Genomic DNA, 19,959 nt, shown 5'->3' on the forward strand with positions numbered 1-19,959 from the left:
CCTTATATTAGCTCCAATCCATGCTTTCTTTCCCCAAACAGTTCACTGCCTGTGGCCCAGACATGACTGAGCTGAGATTCCCAAACCTTGCCACTGGGACTTTGCTGTCCTACTTTCTCTTCAACAGCTGACACCTGACTCCATGGCTCTGTCCTCTGTCCTTCAACAGCTGGTTCCTGTACCCTGACTATGTCCTATGTCCTTCAACAGCTGGCATCTGGCACCATAGCAATGCCCAGTATTGTATTCTGCCTTGGGACCCAAAGTAAATCCCTGGTCCGTCTTTTACCAGCCTCTGGGGGCTAACAATTTGTCTAAGTTGTAGTGAGAGCTGAGCACTGAGTGAGCCAAGGTCGAGGAGGAAGAGAGGGGCTGTGAACGAAGTGAGTTCAGCCTGCGGTGGGAAGGGACTGAAGTCAGGCAAATCTGGATGGGGTCTGGGAAGCAAGGGGGGCTGAAGGCAGGACAAAGCTGCAATAGGCAGAGGCCCAGCCCCAAAGCCATAAGGATACTGTGACAATTAAGCATCAGTTTTTTCAGCCTTGACATGATTCAACCTTTTTTGTCTTTTTTTGTTTGTTTTGTTTTGTTGTTCAACATAGGGTTTCTCTGTGTAGTTCTGACTGTCCTGGAACTGACTCTGTAGACCAGGCTAGCCTCAAACTCAAGAGATCTGCTCATTTCTGCCTCCTGAGTGCTGGGACTAAAGGTTTACGCCACCACTGCCTGCCTTGTTTTGTTTTGAGACAGGGTCTCTATGTAGCTTTGGCTGTCCTGGAACTCACTATGTAGACCAGGCTGTCCTGGGATTCAAAGAGTTCCATCTGCCTCAGCCTCCCAAGTGCTAGGATTCAAAGTATGAGCCACTGTGGCCCTCCCAAGGGTTAAGCAGTTTTGGTAGCCACAGTCACAAATTTTAGGAAGTGCTTGCTGCTTTGTGAGAAACTGGCACAAAGGGGAAGGCACGAGGGTGCTCCACCATGGAGGGGGTGCAAGGCTGGCTCAGCGTGGAGAGATGGCCAGGGGAGCTGAGGGCCGGGGGAGCTGAGGGCCGGGGGAGCTGAGGGCCAAGGGAGCTGGGGGCCAGGGGAGCTGGGGGCCGGGGGAGCTGAGGGCCAGGGGAGCTGAGGGCCAGGGGAGCTGAGGGCCAGGGGAGCTGGGGGCCAGCTCTGCTTGCTCAGCTCCTCTCAGAACCCGCTCTTGCTCAGCTTCATCTTCCATCACCTTGTTTGAACTTTTCTCCATTTTGCTGGCTATGCACTTACTCCTGAGCCACTGAACTCATCTCTCATGTCTAAAGCTAGGGATTATCCCTCTGCCTTTCCAGCGTTTGGTCCCCTCGATGCCCCGAAGGGAAGTACACTTCCAGGGCTGAATGTTGGGGTCTAAATGCCTACTCTTTATAATAAGTGTTTCAGACCTGTGAGTCTACCGTGGCTACTCAAGTCTAACAATTAAACTATGTAAAGTTAAAAGTTCACTCTGCCTGCTGTGCCAGCTCCATGCCAAGTGCTCCACAGCCACACGAGCCACCTGAGGCCACCACAGGTCAGCACAAACACTAACAGTCCCACCACTAGAAAGGTCTGTGGAGCTGTGTTTAACTAGCTGATAGTTAAGATCCAAATCTGCTTAACTTTGTGAGGGGCCGTCAAGGTTGAATGAGCTTGCTGAACTGGGAAGACAACTGACTTAGCACCGACACAGGGAGAAGAACTCGGATAGCACTGACGTTTTGGGAAATTTGTTAATTGAAGCCTGTTTGCATCTTTACAAAGACCTAAGTGTATAATATACATATGGAGGGGCTAGAGAGAGGGCTCAGTGACTTGATTTAATTCGCAGTACCAGTGGGGTGGATCATAACTCCGGCTCCGGTGGGACCCGATGCCCGTGGTTTCTGTGGGCACTACACTTGTGCACATACTCACACACATATTAAAAATAATAAAAATAAATCTTAAAACAGAAGCCAGGCATGGTGGTACTTGCTGTAATCCTGGCACAGGTGACGGGAGGCAGAGGCAGGAAGATTGCCACAATTCAAAACCAGCTTGTTTTACATGGTAAGTTCCAGCCAGCCAGGAATAACAGCATGACTGTGTTTTAAAACAAACAATAACAGAACAAGCAAACAAATCTCAACATACAGGGATGGGATGCAGCTCAGAGGTACAGTGTTTGTCTATTATGTGTAAGGCCTAGGCTCAATCCCAATCTACACACACACACAAAATATAAAAATAAAAGCAACCAAACAGAAAGGCTCCACATTACAACTAAAAATACAACTACATAGCCAGCCTATGTAGGGAAATCCTGTATCAAAAACAATAATAAAAACCAAAACCCGGAGAAACACACACGGCAAAGTCTGCACCCATCTCTTTCCTCCCACCTGAGTGGCTTTAGTGTTCTGAACCCTGCCTCACATCGTCTTCCCAGGAGGAAGCCACTGCTGTCTCTCCAGGCTTCTCCTTTTATTATCTATTGTAACTACTTCTTGCCCTTTGGTATAAAATATAACTGGAGTTGGCCTATGCTGCTTTGCTACTTGAGAATATAGAGATGCAGGGAACGGTTCTAAAGCTCAGAGAAGCACCGGAAGGAAGCCCACTGGGTGAGCAGGCCTCCTGGCCAATTAGATCCCACACCACTCTGCCCAGCCTCACCTTTACGAGTATGTAACTGTGCAGGATCATGAGGTTGGTAGCCATCTCGGAGGGGATTTTGATATTCTGTGACTTCAGTTCTGCGTACATACTGAAGAGAACATCATGCGCATTCCGGTAGTTCCCTTGGAAAAGGAGCAGAAGGTGTTATTGCAGAAGGCGTGAGACCCTCACCTGGCAAGTCAGGCTGTTAGTCATGCTACTAACAGCCTTCAACCATATGGCAATGCAACAGCTTTCTCTGCTTTCAGTGATCGTAATAACAGCCAGTGAGTCATTCTAGGGAAAGAATGATGGTGCCTTAAGGTCACCCCCACAGTGCACCGAGTTCGAATCCTTCAAGTTCAGCCTCCTCCTCAGGCCCATGGTTAGAGCCCACACACTATTCTGTGGCCCCGAACCAATCAGTCTTCCTTTCAGGGTTTCTGAAACCTCAAGTTTCACCCCCAAGCCCAACACCTTGAGGCCGCAAAAACCACAGCTCAGTGGCACGATATCTAGTGTGTGTGAGGTGCCATCCCCAGTACCACCAAACAAGACCCCCCTCAAATGCAGTGAGATCAAACGAAAATTTCTTAGCAGAGGCTCAGAGCCCCGTTGGAGCTAGCCTGCCACCTTCCCAGCCCTTCTTGGTCTTGCCCAGAGCACCGGTCTCCTCATCTCTTGCTCTCTCTGCTCCTTCACCCCAAACTCCCTCCATCATCCTCACCCCATCCTCCATCTCCCCAGTGCAGACCCTTCCTGTGCCCTTGGGGGCCCTGGTCCTTTCTGATCACATTTCTCTCTCTAGTCTAGCACTTGTCATTTTGAGTAGCAACTCTGAATTTAATTTCTTTCTCTTCCTTCTAATCTAATCCCTGATCCTCAAGGCAGAACTGTGGCCCAGTTCTCAGTAGCCTCTGAGCTCCCAGGACGTCGTTACCAAGAGAAGAAACTTCCCAGCAAGAGAAGGCCTCAGCACAGTTACCCACATCCCTTCAGACAGGGAATGATTTTTCCTTCTCTGAATCCAAGAAAAAAAAAAAAACAATCTGTTTGGTCCTTTGGGGGCAGAGCAAGCCTAGGCTAGAAGTTAGCTACTCTTTTCTGGGCTTTATCCCATTACCTGTTTGGGTAGAAAGGAAAGATGAGGGACCTGGTGCTGGAGAAGCAGCTTGGCGGTAAAGCACTGTTCTTGCATGGGCAGGGCCCAGAAGCCAGTCGGTGTTAGGTACGCACCTGCAGATTGCTCTTCTCGGGCGATGATGATGGCGGTCCGGGCAGCTTCACGGTATTGCTTCAGTGCCATGTACAAGCGGAACAGGTACTTGGCATCCTGGGAGAGAAAGACTTACAATTGTGTCTTTCAGTCATGGCTACATCCAGCTCCCAGTAACAGGAGCCTTTGTTCAGCTTAGCGTGCACAGGAACTAAATGATTAGGAAACGGCTAAGCCTTCAGACCTGCTGTGTCCTCATGCTGTGGACGGTAAGGTGAACACGAAGGGAGAGGGACAGAGTGAGACCATGCAGTGTCGCCGGATGCAGTCTACCTGCTGCACGCAGCCTTTTCTGGGCTTGGGGAGGGGCATGGAGCAGCGTCACCTGGATACATTCTACTCCTGCTCCACACCGCTCTCCTGGGTGGGAAGGGCATCTTAACACCGATGCAAGCCCCCTTAGCCATTCCCACCCAAGTCCAAACAGGGGCTGGCTCATTCTGTACTTGGGGCTGGTTTCCAGGTTATTAAAATTAGCGGACATAATGGCTGGGGTGTGAGATGGCAAACAAGGGACTGTGTCTTTTGGCAAGTCACCAGAGTCCCCCTGGGTCTCAGTGGCTTTATCTATATGATAAGGGTGATAGCTTACTGGGAGGGGGGCTAATGTCTCCCCACACTAGTGGCCAGCGTCTGTCACAGCAGAAGCAAAGGGGCACAAAGGGCTCCGGGCACTTCCTAAGGCATCACCTCTGTCCTCGCCAGGCAGCGCAGACAGATTTCTATAGTAACCTGCAGGGGCCATGGATTCTGTCATATGCTCTTAGCCACTGCCCTTATAGTGATTTATACTTAATGTTTAGATTATTTCTGAAATTAAAATATGAATAAAATACTCCAGTTGTTAGGGCTCCTTGTTAAGTCAACAGCTTCAGTGATTGCTGCCTCAGTGCCCACAATAAACGAAACTGCCACAGTTTAGGAAAACTGGTGGGTGACGGCTACGTCAAGGGTGCGGCTCTTACACAGGTTCCTGGTCAGTTCTAAAGGGCACATTCATGGCATCCTCTAGAGTGTGGGGATGGCCGCTTCCAGGGTGACACGGTGAGACTTCTACAGGTCTGCAAAGCCATGACAGGTAAAAAAGAGGACCGGACGGGGCCAGACTGGGGTGAACACCGCAGTGAAGAACCTCCTGTACCTTCGGCATGCCGTCGCTCTCCCCCATCAGATGGTCTATCAGCTGAGTGGTCAGCAGGTCGTCTTTGGCCTGGCCCACCTGGTTCACAAGAGAGAAACCTCATTAAATTCTGCATCTTTAACTTAGCAGGGATAGGAAATGAGGGCTGGGTAGAAGAGGAAACCACTTTCTGCTAAGGAAATGGAATACAAACCACCTAAGAAGATCCAAGTAAATGACCTGAAATACAATTTTGCCTGGAGTCTTTAGCAGTGGTTTGTAGTCTTCTGCAGTAAAATCCCATCCTTAGAAGCTGTAGTTTTTCTTAGCTGCTTGTATCAAAGTATGAGCTTTTCATCTGTATACAGAGAATGTACTTCTTGGAGGTTTATAAAAATCATTAAGGGGCTGGAGAGATGGTTCAGCAGTTAAGAATATTATTTACTGTTCTTCCAGAGGACCTGAGTTTAATTCCTAGCACCAACATCAAATAACTCATAACTGTCTTAAATTCTAGCTTCAGGGGATCCAACATCTTCTGACTTCTATTGGTTCCTTCTCCCATATACACATAATAAATCATAAAAACACACACACACACACACACCAGGGGCTGGAGAGATGGCTCAGTGGTTAAGAACACTGGCTGCCACGTTCTGTTCCCAGCACCCACATGACAGCTCACAAGCACCTGGAACTCCAGTCTCAGGGGATCAAATGCTCTCTTCTGGCTCTACAGGCACTGCACAGATGTGGGGCATAGACACACATGCTGGCAAAACATGCATACACGTAAAATAAAAATAAATCTTAAACAACCCAGCATCACCAATACCGCCACCAAAACCTCTCCTAAGATTGGTGAGTAACATCCTTTTCGAACAGATCCATATTTTGAGCCTACGTGCTGGGTCTTACGCAGGCTGAGCATCCCAATCTGAGAATCTGAACTCAAACTTTGGTGCGTGCGTGCGTGCGTGCGTGCGTGCGTGCGTGCGTGTGTGTGTGTGTGTGTGTGTGTAGTGTATATGCATCCCTGTGGGCAGAGGCCAAAGGAAGATGTCAGGTTTCTTCTTCTATTGGTCTCACCCTACGTTTTTGAGACAGGCTCTCACTGAGCCCAAAGCTGCCGTTCCAGCCAGGCTGGCTGCCCGGCAAGCTCCTGGAATCTACCTGTCTTACCCTCACCTCCAGTGCAGGCGCTACGGGTGCATGTGAGTATGCCTGGATTTTATGTGGGTGCTGAGGATCTGAACTCGGGTCCTTGGCCTTCACAGCAAGGGCTCTTACCCACGAAGCCACCTCCTCCCTGGGACCCTGAGAAAAGAAACTTTTCAAGCGTCAGCATGATGCCCGGCGAGTTTTCAGTTTGGGAACACTTCAGCTTCAGAATGTGGAGGCTTCCTGGCAAGCTCTAACACTCGGCGTGAGCGCTACACAGGCATGGGTTTATGGGAGATGGAGCAGATTTGCTATGAACAAGTTTTACCCAAAGGGCGACCCCCAGGATCTTCTTTTGATAAGTCAGTGTATTCTGATGTGAAGGATAGATCTTGTTTGCTTGAAAATAATTCAGGAAAGAGGACAGGGTGTGAATAAAGATTGTGTGCTGACAGCTGTCGAAGTCAGATGATGGCTACAGGAGTTTGTTGTACGGCTTGGTGAAGTTTTGCATATATTTGGAAGTTTCTGTTTGAGACAGGGTTTCTCTGTGTAGCCCTGGCTGTCCTGGAATTCACTTTGTAGACCAGGCTGGCCTCAAACTCAGAGGTCCACCTGTCTCTGCCTCCCAAGTGCTGAGATTAAAGGCATGCACCACCACCACCTGGTTCTGTTTGGTTTTAAAACAGGGGTCTCATGTAGCCCAGGCTGGCCTCTAACTCACTATGTAGCAGGGGATAATCCCGAGTCTTCCTATCTCCATCTTCTGGGATTACAGGCATGAACCACCAAGCGATGCTGGGGATTGAACCCAGGGCTTCCTGAGTACACTCTACCAACAGAGCTACATTCCTGGCTCTGGGAAAGCTCTTCAAAAATTAAAACCAATACCAACAAACACCAAATAAACTACTAGCATTCTTCAACGTTTCAGTTCAGCGTTTACTTACAGTTTCAATCGCCATTTCTATTGCTACATTATCTTCTGAGCTTGGGCATTTCAGGAAGTGCTTTAGTGCCTAAAAGGAGAGATGGGCAGCAGTTAGCATTTGCCAGGTACATGCACTGGGCAATCAGCTCTAACACAGACTAAATGGAGGCATGTCTTAACCTCAACCAGGGGCCTGCACAGTTCCGGGTCTCTGCCTTCATTCTTTTGTGACAGTGTCTCACTGTGTAGCACTGGCTGGCCTGGAACTCACTATGCAGACTAGGCTGTGGCCTCACAGAGACCCACTTGCCTCTGTTGCCTGAGTTCTGGGATCACAGGTGTGCGCCACCACCCTGACAGAGCCACTTCAAAGGCTGGGTCTAGTTCTAAAACATGGAAAGATCCAGAGAACCTTCTGAAGAACCGAGCTGTGATTTATGATAGATGAAAATGTAAAATGCGTTCTTTTCCTTAGGGAGATTTCGTTATTTTAATTCATTGTTTTTATTGTGTACGTGTGTGTGTCTCAGAATTGAACCCAGGGCCTCATGCATGCCAGGCAGATGCTTATGGCTGGACGAACCCTAAGTCCTTTCATTTAATATTTACTGATACCCTGTCATGTGGGGAAGGGCTGTGCTGGAGTCTCTGAAGAACAGCAGGAAGGCTGATGTGGCCCACCTTCTGTGTTAGATATATTGTAACTGGGTGTGAGGCAGTGGCAGTAACAGGAACCATCTTAATTCCTAACACACGCCTGTGGAGAAACTTAGACAGCCGAGGGCTATGTGGGAGGTCAGTTATAGGTGTTCTGAGGAGGCAAAGACGATTGTGGGGGGGGGGGGGGGGATGACATAAAGGTGACAGAGGGACAAAGACGTGCAGAAAGGACAAGTCTGAGGTAGTCACTGAGGGAGCAGAGCAGAAACAGACGGAAGATGAGGCTGCAGAGGCCTTGCTGCAGGCATCTCGTGCAGCTTCTACAGAAACAGCTGGAGGCCATCTTGGCGTGCCCAGGCTGGCTGCTCAACTGATGGGGAATTAGCTTGCGTGCCAGCTAAGGAATTTGGATATCTTCTAAAAGGCCACAGATGGCAAACTGGTAGTCTGTGGGTTGTGTTTACAAACAGACATGCTCTCCTTGGCCAGTGAGGAATTATGCAAAAATCTGGGCAGTATTTTGAATTCAAGAGCCTTAGGCTTCTGTTTGTCTTGAAGGACACTGTGATCAGGCCCTACTGGGCTCAGCCTCCTGAGCGCAGTAGTTCAACAGGGGTAAGCAGTGTCTGTTCCCTTCAGGGGGATACGCGAGATCCAGCAGTGACAGGCATCTCAACCCCGATGTCTTTGGACACTACTTCTTGCCTTAGGCAAAGCGAGTTCTACTTGGGGAATAAGAGGATGACTTAGAGGCAGAGAACACAGTGGACTATGTAACTGGAAGCAGGGAAACCTGGCTCCAGGTCAGGTTAATGGTACTTTGAATAAATGGGGCAGGGAGAGGATTTAGGGAGCCTGTTTATGTATGTGTGGAGGAGGGAATTTCAAAGATGGCTCTGAAGAGTGAGGTGGGGGCTTAACATGTTTGTTGTGGAATATTAGTTGAAGATGTGTTACATTCATTTATGCTGTGGAATATGTATTTAATGATACAAAGATGTGTTGTATTCTTTAATGTTGTATTTGTTCAACTCTGTGAAGCTGTGTTCTTTTTCTTGCCTAAAACACCTGACTGATCTAATAAAGAGCGGAATAGTCAATAGTAAGGCAGAAGAGGGATACACAGGGCTCTCAGACAGAGAGAAGACATAGAAGGAGAGAGAGAAAATAAAGGGAGGGAGAAAAGGAGGAGAGAAGGATGCCAGGGGCCAATCAGCCACACAGCTAGACACAGAATAGAAGGCAAGAAAAGCTATATACAAACAGAGAAAGGTAAAAGCCCAGAGGCACAAGGTAGATGGAATAATTTAAGAAAAGCTGACTAGAAACAAGTCAAGCTAAGGCTGGGCATTCATAAATAAGACTAAGTCTCCATGTGTTTATTTGGGAGCTGGGTTGTGGGCCCCTCAAAGAGTAAAGAGTAAAAACTTCCAATTACACATGTTGAGAGCCTGGGTTGATCTCCAGTGCCAACAACAGAAGCCAATGATGAGATTTCCAGTCTGAGTGTCCGGGAGCATTCTGTACTTAGAATATGTCCTACAATCCTCCTGTGGTGTCCAGGGGGATGTTTCCTTGGCAAATACTAACCCGTGAATACTGGCCACACAGCAAGAAGAATTTTCCAGCCTGGAAGTGTCTCTTTTCCCCTTCAAAATATAAGGCGATGCTTTGGTAGTCTTCATTAGTTGTGTCTTCAGAGCCTAGAAGACACATTCGCTGAGTGACACACCCGAGTGAAACCTAGTGATCTGCCACTGTGAATCTAAAGCCAGTACCTGTGAGAGGCGACCTGAACACAGGAGGCTGGACAGTGACATGGCTCAGTAAGGAAAAGCCTTACTAGAGCTGCAGAACAACCAGAAGCCAAATTAAAACCCAACATGAACACATTCCAGCCTGCTGTTCCACCCACCACCCACCCACTCACTCACCCACCCATCCACCCATCCATCCATCCATCCATCCATCACCCATCCACCCACTCATCCATTACAGGGCCTTATGATATAACTTAAGTTGGCCTCAAACTCATTCTCTGCCGTAACCTCCAGGTCTGACACTGCTTTTGTCTGTCCTTCATTTTTTTCTTTAGATCTGTATGTTCTTGAGTTATTTAATGACATGTTCCCTTGAAGTCTGAAAAAATTTTCTCATGGCTCTTATCAATTCACAGGGGCATTTTGTGAATTCTAGGAAAGCAAACACACACACACACACACACACACACACACACACAAACCCAAAAAAAAACAAGTGGACAATATCTTATTACTCCAGTTATATGAGATACTTGAAATAGCCAAATTCATAAAGCTGAAGCAGAATAACGGTCAGCAGAGGCTGGGGACAGGCACGTGGGTCATCAGTCAGTGGGGACAGTTTTAGTGAGGGAGGCTCACAAAGTTCTTGAGATATCCACTTTTGACAGCCACACAAGCGTGAATGTTCTTTTTTTAAAACTTCTTTTAAAAGAATTTTTGCTATTTATTTTTATGTGTATGGGTGTTCAACCTGCATGAATGTCTGTGCACCATAGGGGTGCAATATATGGAGGCCAGGAGAGGGTGCTGGATCTCCTGGGACTGGAGTTACATTATGTGGGTGCTGGAAACCAAACCCAGGTCCTCTGGAAGAGCAGCTGGTGGTGCTTTTAACTGCTGAGCCATTTCTTCAGCCCAAATGTTCTTTTAAAAAAGAATTTAAGAATTACATTTATTTACTTCCGTGTGTGGTGGTGGGGCTTGTGCATATGGAGGTTGGAGGGCAAGGGAGGGAGTCAGGTCTCCGCTTCACTGAGGCTTTTGGTTGTCTGTGCTGGTGGCTGGCTCCTTCACCTGCTGAGCCTTTTCACCGGGTCAGTATGAGTGCTCATTATATGAGAGAACACCCCCCTCCCCCGCTTTTAAGATTGAACTGCTGGGGATTGGATCCGGGATTTCACCTACGCACATATATCTAAGAATCATACAAACATGTATTCTCAGAACAGAAAATTGGCGCCGGCAAACTCTTTAAAAAGTGTAATCTGTGTCTAGCGCTCTTTCTTAAAGTGACCTACATTTCTGAACTGCTATCTCAACTCTATGTTTTATGAAAACATTTTCTTTTCTTAAAAAATGTTACTTTTAATGTGCCTGAGTGTTCTGCCTGCACGTTTATATGTACCACATGTATGCACGTCCTCAAACAGGCCACACGGGAAGGTGTCAGATCCCCCGAACTAGAACTGCAGACCACGGTGACAGCCATGTGGGTGCTGGGAACTGAACTCAGGACCTCTGTGACAACAGCCAGTGCTTTGGACCCCTTGCCATCATCTCCCCAACCCCTGAAAATGGTTTTATTGTCTAAGATTATCCTGTGTTTCCCATCGCCTTCATGGTGAAGTCTTGCTCACCACTTCTGGTTGATAAATAGCAGGGTTTGGGAAATGTGGCCTCTTGGACTTGACCCCACATTTCTGACGGTTGCCCTTATAATTCTACCTCACCTTTAGGCTGCAGGGAGCCTGGAACCCAGCAACAGCATATGTGCATACATGGCTTAGGTCTGTAGAGGAGTGCTTGCATGCACACCCATCTAGGCTTTCTATCCTAAGAGTCATGTTGCTATGATAATGAAGTATTTATGAGAACGCAGGGAAAACAATGGCGTTTACCAATGATGTCTGCGTAGATTTCCATTTTGTTGTGCTGCTGAGCCAGGGTGAAGGCCTCATTGTTACATTTGGATAGGACCAGGAACTGGATGGCAGACCCATAGTCACCAAGCTGGAGAAAGAACCTGTGACGAAGGATATTAGTTAGCTGGCCTCTCGTGGCAAGTTTGACTGTGGTGGTCAATTTCATCAACTCGACAGGATCTAGAATCATCCAGGAGGCACACTTTCGGGCATGTCTGAGGCAGTCTCTAAACTGGGTTGAAGTGTGATGACCCACAAAAATGTGGGCAGCATCATTCAGTGGGCTGGGACCCCAGACTGAGTGAAAGGAGAAGGTGAGCTGCGCCCAGCATCCGCCTCTCTGTACTCTGACCGCATGCCATCCGGTCCTCATGTGGAGCCAGCTCCCCGGACCTGCTGCCCACCTGCTTCCCTGTGTGACTGACAGTTCTCTCATCAACTGTAAGCCGAACTAAAACCCCCAAGTTGCTTTTGTAGGTAGTTTATCCCAGTAATGAGAGAACTAACAAGTACCAGGACCTATAAAACAAAATATTTTTCACTAGGTAAAAATAAAAACTCATCCCATAGCTGTATTCTGCATCATACTTTATACTCGACACATTCACACACGCTGACCGCAACAGTCACTGCACTGCACTGTCTAGAGCTAATAAGAACAGAAAAAGACTTTATACACTTGATGGGGAGGGGTCTTTCTTTACACTTGGTTTTTGGCGGTCCAAACACACAAGTGTGCTGTCACCTGGCTACCATCTTGGCTCCATCCAGAGACTGGGTCTCTCTGACGATGCTGACGGCCTTTTCGGGGTTGTTGAGGTGGTCCAGGTAGATGCGGATGACGCTGTTCCACTGCTTCGCATTCTCATAAGCCAGCACGGCTTCTTTGTACCTGGGAGAGACGGGACGCGGGTCAGGTGCAGGCTCTCAATGCTGGGAGCCAGCAAATGCGGGGACATGTTTCTATTTTCTGTTGTGGTGACAGCAGTTACTCTATTTTCTTGAACTTCTTCTCCTTCAGAATCAAATACCTGGTACTCTCCTACTAAAACACAGTCTTTTTAAGGGGTTGTATAAATGAAGTGTAAGGGACCAATAATAAATTTTATTTTTCCTATGAATTAACAGAATGCAACTTGTCTACATTCTACTGTGTTTTTTATTTTCAATGGGAAGATTGTAATAGCAGTGTGGAATTATTTTAGAAAACAGAAATTACAGACTGCTTCACAATGATAGAAAACTTTGACAGCAAGATACAAAATCTTTGCGTGTTCACCTCTAGATGGCACTCAGGACTTCTGGGTTCAGACTAACTTTCTGCCCTTCCAATTTCAGCATGACATTTAAGTGCGTGTTAGTATTTACTTCCCAAGGCTACTTTTCTAAAAGTGGAAGACATTACTAACCCCTTAGCAGAGGTTATCTGTTAAGCCCTTTTAATAGATAAAAACTTCTGACATTAATTTCCAAAGACTGAAGAAATTTACACTTCCATCAGCCACACCCAACAAGGGCATTTTGATACTTGTTGTTAGTTCAAAATAAAAATAAGCATCAAATATGGTGGCATGCCTGCACTACCATTGGGGAGGAACTTGCAGTGTTCACAGGAATGCAGCTCATTGTATTTCCTCCTCGGAGTCCTGCCTTTTTCTTTTTAGTCCCCTTTCCTAGTAGTGGTTTTTAGTTTCTTGTGCCTATTAAGTTGTAGACATTTTCAGTACCTAGCTATATTTAGGATTGCACTGTGGCTTAAACAGTATGGGATCCACGTGTCTATTCTTTGCTCCTTCTGCATCTTGAAGAAATCTTTCTTACCATGTTCATGCCATATTGTGCCAGAACTTAGGTACCGAGCCTTGGTTAGAAGAGACAGCAGACGGGATCTCACACACACAGGTCTGTCACGGCAGAAGTGTTTACAGTTCGGTACTTCAGCTGACCAGGACTTTGTTAAATGTGTTAATGTGTCTGCACACATGGCTAACCTATCAAGCCTGTGCTCGCTTAGGCTTTTACAGACGTGGGGAACTGTACCTACCTTCCATCCGCCTCTTTGGCTTTGGCATATTGCAAGTGGATCTTTGGAGAGGAGATATGAGGCAGGAGTTCACCAACTTTTGCCCTAGGAAAGTAGAGTTGAGAACAAGATCAGCACCATTCCCGACCAGGAGGAGTTAGCTGCCCACAACTCGCTCTCCTTTCCAGGGGCAGCTTTGAGCTTACAAACGTCTTGACTCCTAGACACAAACCAGATTTAACCTCCTTTTCTCCTGACTCTCCCTCCCCCACCAACAGAGAGGGAAGATGAAGGCACTGCCTTAACTCTTTTGGGAAATAGGATTGTCTCTTCCCAGTACTTTATCTGATTTAGGATGCTCTTTGGGAAGCAGCTATGGATGCGAACTCATCTGTGTAATAACAACAGAGATGGAGCCAACTGAGAGAACAGCCTGGACAGTAGGAAGAGCGGCAGAGACAAGTGGGGAGAGCCCAGACACACCCCTTTCCAAAGCTACTCAGAAGCAAACTGGCCAGCCCTTACCAGTTCTTACAGCGGATGTAGACAGAGGCGGCTTTGTCATAATACTGGCCTTTTTCATACAGCTGGGCGGCTTCTGAAAATTGCTACAATAATAAAGGGAACGTAAGACACTAACTCTGCTATGACCTGGCCACATGAATATTTATGAAGACAAAAGAGTACCTTCATGTTCTCCAGGATGGCTCCACAGTCTCTTTTAAGGACCCTACTGGGGTGTTTGAGGGCTTGGTTAGCCCCTCGACGGATGTCTCCCATCCTAATGGACATCTGAGCTACTCCGGCCAGGCACACTTCGTCGTGTTCCTGCAACAACAAGGCAATGCCTCTAACACAGTGAACTCCAGCAGCTAGAGGTCAGGCTCCTCTCCTCTGTCGTTTTCAGATTTACTTTCATCTGATGTCTTAAGAAACTCACAATTTTGAAATTAACACTTAAAAAAATCAATTACTACAAAGTTATTTTTTCTTCTCAGAGATCTTGATCTTTTATATACTTAATAGGAAATTTTGCTATTCCTTGTGAGGATGCCTTGTTTTATGCCTCTTGTATAAAATCCTATCTAGAAGTAACATACTGGTTATTACAGCATAAATGCTACAAATGAAATTAAGTAGGGAGTCATTAATCAACTTGAAGATCTCTGTACTAGGTAGGATTACACATAACTTTATCTAGAACTGTTCAAGTCATTAACAACAACTACTAAACTTCCCATATTTGCCATAGGGTCTCTCTAAGCAGTCCTGGCTAACCTTAAAACTCACGAAATCAGCCAGGCGGTGGTGGCGCATGCCTTTAATACCAGCACTCAGGGGGTAGCGGCAGGCACATCTCTGTGAGTTTGAGACCAGCCTGGTCTACAAGAGCTAGTTCCAGGACAGGCACCAAGCACACACAGAAACCCTGTCTCAGGAAAACAAAACAAAACCCGACTTGCTAAGTAATGCAAGCTGGCCTCAAACTCAAAGCAACCCTGCCTCAGCCTCCCAACTCCTAGGATTCCAGGCATGTGCCACCATACCTGGCAAGAACTCTTGAATAAGTCATCTTTTCTAATGAAATGCTGCGTCAGACTGGGTTCTGTCCACAGCAGTATGTCCACTGAACTTCCTGTAATGGCAGCAATGTCTTCTTTCTTCCCCATTAGCACACGAGCTAATGGTTACAAGGGGCTACTGGGCGTCTGAAATGTGGCTCATGAAAAGGAGGAGTAGGATTTCACTTCATTTTTAACAATCCAAACTGCCATAGATAGCTACTTGTTAGTGTATTTGATAGTATAAAGAATGAACCAGAACAGATGGAACCAGACAAAGGTGTTGGTAGCGGGCTGGTGAGACGGCTCAATGGGTAAAGGCAGCCATTCAACCCGAGGACCCGAGTTTGATCCCCCTGGAGCTGCTATGGTAGAGATATCTATAAGGTGTCATCTGACAGCCATCTATAGGGTGTGGCACCAGCCCACAATCAATAAGTAAATAGATATAATTTTTGATCAAAATTTATTTCATTATTTTATGTGTATGGGTGTTTTGCCAGCACGTATGTCTGTACCACATGTGCCTAGAGTTAAGGACAATTGTGAGCCACCATGTGGGTACTGGGGCTTGAAGCTGGGTGCTCTGGGAGAGCAGCCGGTCTTTAACCACTGAGCCATCTCTCCAGCCCAGCGATTACTGAAATGTCATAAGAGCAAAAGTCTTATGGAATCATAGTTGGCCTGTGACACATATGTACCTAATACAGACTTAAAAAAAGAAATCAACAGGTAAAGCTCAGCCTGGGTCTATGTGTGCAAAGCTGTGGCGCCTTGTACAGCCTTTCTGAGTCAGTGCACAGCACTCCCTTTAATCTAAGAGCATCGAATGCAGCTGTCTTTGGATGCGCCATGCTTTTCCACCGATTTTTCCTCACTCACTACATTGGAAATTTTACTTCCAATCTTTATTAGGAGCGCATATCTAGGATATAATGGCAAACAGATGCAACACATAAAAAATTTTTGCCCCCTTTAGTTTGGTGAGGTTAACGTAACTTAAGCATCTTCTCGTAAAGCCGTTAGTAAACTGGACAGTTAGCTCACTGCTAGACACTGCAGAATGACAATGCAGGCAGACTCGGGGCTGAAAATGATCAGAAAACACACTCCTGGATCACTAGGCGTATTTCATATAAGGTTACCTTGTTTTCACCCGTGATCCCTTTCTCGTAATGAGCCAAAGCATTTACATAATCACCCCTGGAAGAAAAAAATCACAGTGAATTTAAGACTTTAGCTACACACACACACAGAGCTTTAAAGACACTCTTGGTCGCTGAGTGGCTTGCGCTCAGGAAAGATGCTCTACACCACGGATGCAGGCATCCATCCAGAGTGCAACATGCTCTTATCTTGGCACTCTAAAAACATTCCGAGTTGTGCCATAAGGTACTTACAATGTGATATGTTAGGCTTTTCAGGAAGGCTATGACATATTTTATGGGTTACTTTTAGTTAATCATTTCCTTTAGGGAACAAATGACAATCACATAGTCATAGAAACCTATTTTTTTTTTTTTTCAAATGCCCAATAGCTGAGGAAAATAAATGTGTTTTGGATAATCATTTTCAGAGGTTTCAATCCATGGCAGGGACACATGGCTACTTCATGGTGGCCAAGAAGCAGAGGAAGAGGATCCAGAGACCCAATAAGGTATTCAGGGCACCAATAACTTAACTTCCTTATACTAGGCCCGGCCTCCTTTCCGACGTCACAGGCTGGAAACCACCTCTTCAACCCATGGTCTTTGGCTACACTGTGGATCCTGAACAGCAACAACAGTTCCCGTATCTGACTGCAAACAACACAGACCTGCAAATCTACAACCAGCCTCTTCAGCTGTAGGTCATGGTCCCAGAGCTGAGTGTGGGCGTCATGAAACATTTGATAAAATAAAAAAAAAAAAAAAAAATCAACTCAGAATAAAACACAAAGATCCAAGGTGTTTCTGGCAGGGCTCATTCGTGTCGCATCATGTGGCTTTGCTGCTGTCTTGGCTCTGGATACACTGCTCTGTGCACGCTACACACCGTACGGTGCCAGTGAAACTGCCGGAAGCTTCCTGGCTCAGATCCAAAGCTACCGAACGTTATAATCTGCCATGTTTTTACTATACATACAGTCTTCTGCTCTTACAGAACCATGACGGCTTAACTATAGCTTAATCAAGGCTTAACTGTGCAAAACAACATTTAACATTTCTCCTACCGCATTCATCAGCATGTAAGTATCAAATTAGTATATACAATACATGCATTGTATTGTGTTAGAACATCTGATTTTCAAAATTCCTGTGTGAGTTGTTGGCTTGAGCTTCATTTAAAAAATCATTCACTGAATTTTGGCTTGGGATGAGGACGGAATTTCTAACAATTTCTGAAATGGCCCTAAACATATTTTTGGCATTTGTACTATGTATTTATGTACATCAGATCACAATAACAATATCAATAAACTCTGAAAAGAATAACAATGTTCTTTGCTTTACAGTAAGGAATGTCCAGGCAGGGTGGCGCTTGCCCATTGTCCCAGATGGGAGGTGGGGGTCCCAGCCAGCTGGGGAGCTCCAGGTTCAGTGGAAGATCCCGTTGGAAACAAGGAGGAAGGCTGGAGAGATGGCCTGCAGTCCAGAGCACTTGTTCTTGGAGAGGAGCGAGGAGGAAGGCTAACCCTAACCCTAACCCTAACCCTAACCCCTAATGGTATGGCAGTCACAGTTCTGAGCGACCTGGCAAGGCACAGTTTTCCCCTTCCACACAGATGCTGGTCGCTTAGCCTTTGCTAATGATAGTGAGACAAGCTGACGCCACCCAAAGCAAAGGTCAGGATCTGCTCCTTCTCTTGTATTTTAGGAAGTCACCTGGGGAAGAGGTGTTTTTCAGTCTAGGGGACAGAGCAGGCATAGCTGTGGATGTGACCTAAGTCATTCTCCCTGCTACCCAGAGAACAGAATGCTAACAAACTTTCCCCTCACTTTACCTTTTGATATAAAAGTTGTTTGGATAATAAACACAGGTGATCTTCAGGATTTGAATGGACCCTGAGTCTCCCTCTTGATATTGCCCTGTGAACTGTGCCTCAATTATTCCCACAGCTCCACTCTGGTATGAGAAATGGTTTATGTCTGGGCCAGACCCCAACACCTGCCTGGCCTTTTCTTTTCTTATTGACGTGGTGCTGGGGATGCAAACTCAGGTCCTCATGTTTGCACAGCAAGCTCTTTATCGCCAAGCCGTATTTCCAGTCCCACAAACGCATAAAAATAGACTTCCTTATGAATCAACAGCAGATATTTAGTTTCTGTTGCACAAACATTTCTCAGGCAAAGCGGTTGCAAACGGATAAAGTTTGAGAGGCTCTGGTCTGACAGACTTAATTACTTGCATTTTCTAGAACAGTGTCTTGCAAAGACCTTTTATTTGAGCTGTCTTCCTCTGAGCAACCACCCCTCCACTGCAGGCAGTTAGCTCTGAAACGGCATTGAGATCCACCCAAGCGCCCCTGTCAGCTAAGGAGAAAGACTCTGCTTCTGTCAGGCTTGTTCAGTTTCGGAATCTACCTCTGGATAAAAAGACTGACAGATGAAAAGACTGGGAGGGAAGCTGTGCTGCTGATTGAAGATTTCTTTCATCAGCCAGGGCTTCACAACCAGCAATTTCCTGAGGAGGAATGTCTAATTTGGGTCCAATTATATCAGCCCACCTGGGGACACCTCCTGACAAGAAGAATTACAGTTTCTTGCTCAGGATCCTGCTCAATTAGGAGACCCTAAATTAAGATTTTGGAACTCTGCTTATTTTTAGCTCGCCCACTTTACTACTATTTCATTTTGGACCACTCGCAGGAACTGAGCTTACTGGAATAACCCCCACTGGAGCTAAATCTCTCTAGACTTGACAGAGCCGCCCTTTCTTGACACAATCAGGGGTGTGGATACCAAATGAAACTCATGGGACTGACACAGGCAGAGCCTTTGGGTGCTGAGATCAGCAGGTGCAGGTTACTGGGGTGCTGGGTAAAAAGATATACCCTGGTTATCACTGGGGACAATTCTGAACTGTTAGGTGCTCGGCATGTTAGGTCAGGAGTGCGAGCACGCACAAATAGCATTGAAAGCTCACAGACACATGCCACCACCAAAGCTTCTCCCTGACCTATCAGAGCTAACTCCAGTCAGGTAAAGTGGGAGAGTTCGCAACAAAAACATGCCAGAAAGTAGTAACAATCAGTCTCCTGAACGGTCCAAGGGCTCTCGGAGATGCTTGTGCTGACAAGGTACACACTGGGTCATTCCCTTCTCCTAGATGGAGATGGAGAGTCATGGCACTGGGGCCTGGTCTCTTGTGCTATGCACCAAGTTTCCAATACGTTCATTTTGATGTATGGACATTGTTGTTTTCAAGTCACAAGCTAAACAAGCAACATTGCCACTTAATTACACCCTAGCCCCCTGGATTCACTGCATATATATTTTTAATTTTTAAAACAATTTAAAATTTTGCATATGTGTATATGGGTATGTGCAAGGGACCCACAGGGACCGAGGCATCAGAACACCCTGGAGCTGGATTACAGGTGGTTATGAGATGCCTGATGTGGGTGCTGGGAATTGAACCTGGGTTCTCGTCAAGAGCAGCAAACACTTTTCAAAGCCAAGCCTAACCCAAATAATGTTGGTGCCTTCAACTTGAATTTCCTAGCTTCTACAGCTGTGAGAAATTTCTATTTTTTAAAAAAATAATTGCTTTTTTTTTGTTGTTTTTTTGAGACAAGGTTTCTCTGTGTTACAGCCCTGGCTGGCCTCAAACTCACAGAGATCCACCTGCTTCTGCCTTCCTAGTGCTGGGATTAAAGGCATGTGCCACTTACTGCCCAGCTGATCT

General features: G+C 46.4%; 1 protein-coding gene across 3 annotated transcripts in view; it reads right to left on the reverse strand.

Moving 5' to 3' along the window:
* Wdr19 (WD repeat domain 19) overlaps positions 1-19,959 on the reverse strand; it is a 66,576-nt gene that overhangs the window by 9,125 nt on the left and 37,492 nt on the right. For all 3 annotated transcript variants that reach the window (XM_038317729.1, XM_038317730.1, XM_038317728.1), the window contains exons 21-31: positions 16,218-16,275; positions 14,198-14,338; positions 14,036-14,118; positions 13,532-13,615; positions 12,233-12,379; positions 11,464-11,588; positions 9,393-9,505; positions 7,162-7,230; positions 5,072-5,149; positions 3,891-3,987; positions 2,673-2,797 (exon numbers count right to left, since the gene is read on the reverse strand). In XM_038317729.1, the coding sequence (XP_038173657.1) occupies positions 2,673-2,797; positions 3,891-3,987; positions 5,072-5,149; positions 7,162-7,230; positions 9,393-9,505; positions 11,464-11,588; positions 12,233-12,379; positions 13,532-13,615; positions 14,036-14,118; positions 14,198-14,338; positions 16,218-16,275 (1,120 nt within the window). The remainder of the gene's footprint in view (positions 1-2,672; positions 2,798-3,890; positions 3,988-5,071; positions 5,150-7,161; positions 7,231-9,392; positions 9,506-11,463; positions 11,589-12,232; positions 12,380-13,531; positions 13,616-14,035; positions 14,119-14,197; positions 14,339-16,217; positions 16,276-19,959) is intronic.

Source organism: Arvicola amphibius, chromosome 1 (assembly GCF_903992535.2).
Source record: "Arvicola amphibius chromosome 1, mArvAmp1.2, whole genome shotgun sequence".
NCBI lineage: Eukaryota > Metazoa > Chordata > Mammalia > Rodentia > Cricetidae > Arvicola > Arvicola amphibius.